General features: G+C 67.6%; 2 protein-coding genes across 2 annotated transcripts in view; one reads left to right on the forward strand and one right to left on the reverse strand.

The window, feature by feature from the left end:
- The window catches only part of TK1 (thymidine kinase 1, soluble), a 6,778-nt gene extending 4,385 nt beyond the window's left edge, over nucleotides 1-2,393 (reverse strand). The window contains exons 1-3 of the mRNA XM_004693417.2: nucleotides 2,305-2,393; nucleotides 2,188-2,219; nucleotides 1,509-1,619 (exon numbers count right to left, since the gene is read on the reverse strand). Coding sequence (XP_004693474.1) covers nucleotides 1,509-1,619; nucleotides 2,188-2,219; nucleotides 2,305-2,370 — 209 coding nt within the window. The 5' untranslated portion in view covers nucleotides 2,371-2,393. The remainder of the gene's footprint in view (nucleotides 1-1,508; nucleotides 1,620-2,187; nucleotides 2,220-2,304) is intronic.
- A 339-nt stretch (nucleotides 2,394-2,732) lies between these two features.
- Nucleotides 2,733-5,423, forward strand: part of AFMID (arylformamidase) — a 12,216-nt gene continuing 9,525 nt past the window's right edge. Inside the window, exons 1-2 of the mRNA XM_004693418.1 lie at nucleotides 2,733-2,792; nucleotides 4,082-4,172. Coding sequence (XP_004693475.1) covers nucleotides 2,733-2,792; nucleotides 4,082-4,172 — 151 coding nt within the window. The remainder of the gene's footprint in view (nucleotides 2,793-4,081; nucleotides 4,173-5,423) is intronic.

Here is a 5,423-nt window from a genome sequence, read left to right on the forward strand (position 1 = left end):
ACCAAGGCCTCGCTCGGGCACCAGCCGCGCGGCGGCAGCCATCCCGCTGGGCGCTCCGGGCCGGAATAAGCTGGTCTGATCGAACGCTGCACCAGGACGGGAAGACCCCGGCACGCGGTGGCTGCACCAGGCACAGCACCAGGGCCACAGTGTCCCCTCTTTTAAAACATCAGCAGAACCACGGGGATTACAATTGAGATGAAAAAAAAAAAAGTACAAAGTGATGTAAAATAAGTATCATAATACTATTATAATATATAAAAGACAAACCAGCACGCGACTACGAACGTGTGACGCGGGCTGCGTTCTGTCGGCCTTTATGTCCGTGTAACCAGAAGGGGCAATGTAGGCTTTTGCCTTTTATGGAGGCGGGCCCCAGAGCCCCACCACGCCGGGCGGACCGCCGGCACATGCAGGACCGTGAGCCCCGAGTGCACCCGCGCCACCCGGCTCCTCGGCAGCTGAGCGGATTTCTCCGAGCTCACCCAGCTCCTCACCAGCAGGGCTGGGACGAGGGCACCGCGGCCTCCCGTGTCCCGCGGGAGAGCCCCGCCCGGCAGAGCTGACCAGGGCGTGCGCCTGTCCATGACCCGGCCGTGCAGCCAGGCCCTTTGGGAGAGGACCGGCCCTCCGGAGATCCGTTTTTCTACAACGTTTCTTTCCTCCGAACTGGCCTTCAAAGGAGCTTCAGCTTCCTGAAGTTCCAGCAGTTGGTAGGTGCATTTAGGTAAATATAAATAACCCTTTACCACCCGCTTGGTGATCACCTCGCTGCAATCCCACCTCGGGGTCCGGGGAGCCCCCCCGTAGGGGGGTGGCCGCCAGCAGCCAGCCGAGCCCGGCAGCGTCCCGGGCTCACAGCCAAGGTGCTCACGGCGGCAGCCCGGCCCACTGGCCCCTCAGCCCTCTAGGGTGTTTGTGACACTCGTCAGGGCGTGGATCTCCCCCCGACCGACCTCGGGGCATTCTGCTCACGGCAGCGTCACTGCTGCCCGCCCTGCGCAGTGGACACCACGTTTTCGGGATGAGGACGCAAGCTGGGAGAGCGAAATGAGCGGCACCAGCCAGCTCCGCCAGGGTCGCTCCCACGCTGACACCCCACTCCAGGCTCTGGAAGCCGGGGCCCCGCCCTGAGGCCACCGCTGTGGCTGAGGTCACAAGCCCCGTGCCGTGTGCGGCCCAGCGTGGCTGTGCTGCCCGAGGCTCGGGGGGCCAGCCCGCAGGGCGCGGTGTGTGTCGGAGGCTTAGATATGTCAGGCCCCACCGGGTTCGGGTTCACGGCGGGGCAGCTACCAGGAGAGGCAGGACTGGCCAGACAAGACCTCCGCGCAGGGGCGGTCGGGATCCCACACCCGGCACAGGCCCACGGGCGCTGGCACTGAGACTGCCCGCGGAGGCCGGGGACCACGCGCCTCGCCAAGCGGCCCGGGGAGCGCGCTTCCGTGCCAGGGGTCAGCAGCAGCCACCCCCAACCCCCGCTCGGACAGGCCCCGGGAGGGCCGACTGACCGGTCATGTGTGGAGAAGTTGCTGCTGTAGCGCGTGTCCTTGGCGTACTTGATGACCAGGCACTTGTACTGGGCGATCTGGAAGCGGCGCACCCGCCGCATCAGCTCCGTGCTGCGAGTGAGAGGAACACCCGTGAGGCCCCTGACTCCCGTGAGGCCCCTGACTGCCCGGCGCAGCCCGAGGCCCTGCACGAGGCCTCAGACCCTCAGAGCAAGCCCAGCAGGGCCCAGTCTCCCGCCCAGAGGGGCCCAGGGGCCAGCCTGCAGGTCCGGAGCTCACGCATCTCGGCAAAGAATGCTGCCTCTGGGCGGGGAGCCTGGTGATCCCCCAGGCCCACGCGGGGGGGCCCACTAGCCCCACTTCAACCCTCCAAAATTTCCAGCACGGAAACTCGGAGTGGAAAGTAACCAGCTGGCCGCATCTGAGGAGGCTCAATCCGACTTGGGGGCCAGCACAGGCGGCCCAGGAGACGCGACCTCAGAGGGGCTTGGGCACCTGGCGAGAGGGCTGCAGAGGCGGCTCCAGGAAGGGGCGCAAGGGCGGCCCCCCGGGGCGCAGGGGGTCACGCGGGCCCTTGGGGGGGCCGAGGGGCAGCAGCCCGCAGGGGCGCGGGGAGGAGGGTCCCGGGCGGCAAGGATGGAGGGGCGAGGGGTGCCCGGCCCCGTCACGAGGCCCTCACCTTTTCCCTGAGAACATGGGTCCGAGGATCACCTAGGAGAGAAGGGGAGGTCACCACGGCCGGGTGCGGCGCAGCCACGCGGCCCCCGCGTGCCGGACCCTGCTCCCGCGCGCATACCTGGATCTGCCCCCGGGTCTTGCTGGGGGAGCCGGGCAGCACGTTGGGCAGGTTGATGCAGCTCATGGCGCCGGCAGGAAGCTCCCGAAGCTGAGACCCCGCGCCGCACCCTCGCAAGCCAGCGCGGGCTCCCGCGCCACACCCTTTATCCCCGGAGCGCCGACCAATCAGAAGCCGGCGCTGCCTCCCGGGAACCAATCGCCGCGCGGCAGAGGAACTGGCGGGAGATTTGACTCCATCCCGCCCCCTGGTGGGCTGGACTCGCTCCAGGCTCCAGCCCAGGGGCGTGGCTTCCAAGCGGGGCGTGGCTCCGAGCGGGGCGTGGCTCCGAGCGGGCGTGGCTTTCCAGCGAGGCGGGGCCTGAACGTAGCCCCGCCTCGCCCGCCCCCTATAACTGGGCCGGCGCGCCCCGGGCGCTCTAGGGCAGGATGGAAGTCCCCCGCGGGAGTCGCAAGGGCGAGGCGCCCTGGGAGAAGATGACTAAAGAGGTAGGTGGGCTGCGGCTGGGGCTGGAGGGTGTAGCCAGAGGTTACAGGAGACTTGGAAGGTTCCAGATCCCCCTGCCCAAGGCTCCCCAAGGTCTTAGCATCCTCTCAGTTTTATTTCTCACCGCCAGGACTTTGTTAGCCAGATCTTAAGAGGAGGGACAGTGGAAGCTCAGGTCTGTGAATGTCCATAAACCTACAGGAGGTGAAGCAATCCCTGTCCGGAGCCTCAGATTTCACGCCTGTCTGCTCTTGGGTTTCAGAAGCTGAAGAATGCAGAAAGGCAGGGTGCTGGGGCTTAGAAGCAACAGGCACCGAATGTCACTGCTAGCAGGTGCCGGCATTTCAGCCAGCGGGCAGGCACATCTGAGAATCTCATCAGCTAGGACAGGGCCCCCAAGAAACGCCATTCTAGGTGCGTCTGTCGCTACCTCTGCGCCTCCCACACGCTGGCCCCGGCATGGGAGCACGCGCAGAACCCTCGCGGGGCCATCGCCGTGATTACCTGGGACGGCCATGGCGCGGGGGCACTGCAGGGACTAGACGCCCGGCACCCAGGGGCAGGGCGAGGTGCCCGCGGGCGGTTAGCTCTGTCTGTTTAGCCCTGGAGGCTGTTCTGATTACTGACTCCCCCAGGAGGGGCCCCAGGAAAAGCCCCCGGGACGCTTAGCCCGTCTGGCTCCAGGGCCCGGCCCCCAGGAGGCCTCCCGCCCTCGGCCCCTCTAGCCGTCCTCTTTCTCCTTTTCCCTCCCGAACCCACGGCCGTTGGCTTTCGCACTAAGCCTGAGCACCGGAGCCCGCCAGACCCCCGCCCAGCCCCAGCGTCCCCGCTGGCCTCTGCGCCCAGCAGTCTGGACAGTCAGCACTGACAAACTGACCCTGTCCCCTCCCCCTCACCTCTGCACTTTGCCCTGTGTCTGGCAGCTGGAACCCTGACCCTCAGGGAAGACCGGCCGCACGTCCCCGCCATATCCCTGCCTCGGCCACCCCAGCCCCCGGGACCCCAGAGAGGACTGGCCCCACTGTGGCATCACTGGGACACCTGAGGGGCCCCATCTCCCCTCAGAGCTGTCCGCGGTCAGAGGCGTGGCGGCTGCTGCTGTGCCTCCGAGGCCGCAGACGTCTGCGCATCTGTAGCACCGGGGCCCAGGCACCTAATTCACTAGCAGGGGACAGTCAGCCGGGCGGGGCGTGGAGGAGGCCGAGGGCCCCTGGGCAAGCCTGGGGGGGGCTCGGTCGGGTCGCACGGGGGCAGGGCAAAGCCTCACGGAGCCTGGCGTGTGTCCCCGCAGGAGCTGGAGAAGCAGTACAGCCCCAGCCGGTGGGCGGTCCGGAGAAGCGCGGAGGAGGCCCTGAGCACCTACTCACAGAGAGGAGTCCAGGGTGCGGGGCAGTGGCCGCCGTGGGTGGACTTCAGCATGTGGCAGTGGCCGGGAGTGGGGGAGGGAGGAGGAACCGCACTGCCCAGCCCAGGCGCCGCGCACCTCCTCTGGTCAGGCCAGGTGCCGGGGCCCTGGCTGTGCGGCCAGCTGTGCCGGGCCCTCGCACCCCGTCACGAAGGACGGCCCCGGGCCGCTGAAGGGGGCGCGCTACTTTTTATGAAACAACATGAGACTTTATTTAGTGACTTGTTTTAAGAAACCGCGGCGTGGGGGCCGCTGAGCGAGAGCGTCCGCGTCCGCCGCCATCTCTGTCCTGTGCCTCCAGCGCGTGACTGGGACACGCGCCTTGAGCCTGGCCCGTGACGCCCGGCGTGGCGCTGGGCAGGGGAGCCGGCCCCCGGAGGGCGTGCGGGCGGGGAGGCGGCCGGCGGGCTTTCAGCGCGCAGAGTGGAGACCGGGCTTGGGGTCTCCACAGGGCACAGCCCAGCAGGGTGCCCAGCTGGGCTGGGCGCCCAGCTTCCGGCTCGGCCTGGGGTGGACTCACCGGACCGCTGGTGTCAGGTGAGACGCCTGGGGCTGTACCTGGCTCTCAGGTGCCCTTTGGAATCAGACACCTAGAAGGTGGCAAAGGACCAAAAAGCAAAGCTAATGGCGACGTCTTTCGCCACCCCAGAGCCCTTTCAAAAGGTTGCTCTGTTGACAGCCCTCCCGCAGAGCAGGCGCTCGGCCAGAGGCCCTGGCCACCCCGCTGCGCCTCCTGACCCTCAGCACTGCTCCGCCGCAGCCGGCTCGGGCCAGGGCTGCTCCCCACTCCCGCGGCGCAGGAGTAGGGGCCCCAGGCCCGGGGCCCGCCTCGCAGACGTTTACTGGCCGACAGCCGCGGAAATGGCAGGTCCAGTCAGTGGCCGCAGGGCCTTGCTCCCTCCCAGGTGCTGGCCAAGGCCTGCCCCGGCTGTCCCCGGCTGCTGGTGCCTCCCGCGGTGTGCGGCACAGCTGCGTGTGTGTGTGAGCGTGTGTGCGTGCATGCATGTGGGCAGCTGTGTGTGAGCGTGTGTGCGTGCGTGCATGTGGGCAGCTGTGTGTGAGCGTGTGTGTGTGTGTGCATGTGGACAGCTGTGTGTGTGCATGTGAGCGTGTGAGCATGTGGGCAGCTGTGTGTGAGCGTGCGTGCATGTGGGCAGCTGTGTGTGAGCGCGTGAGCGTGCGTGCATGTGGGCAGCTGTGTGTGAGCGCGTGAGCGTGCGTGCATGTG

The sequence above is a fragment of the Condylura cristata genome, unplaced genomic scaffold (assembly GCF_000260355.1).
Source record: "Condylura cristata isolate star-nosed mole 26May11 unplaced genomic scaffold, ConCri1.0 scaffold00038, whole genome shotgun sequence".
Taxonomy (NCBI): domain Eukaryota; kingdom Metazoa; phylum Chordata; class Mammalia; order Eulipotyphla; family Talpidae; genus Condylura; species Condylura cristata.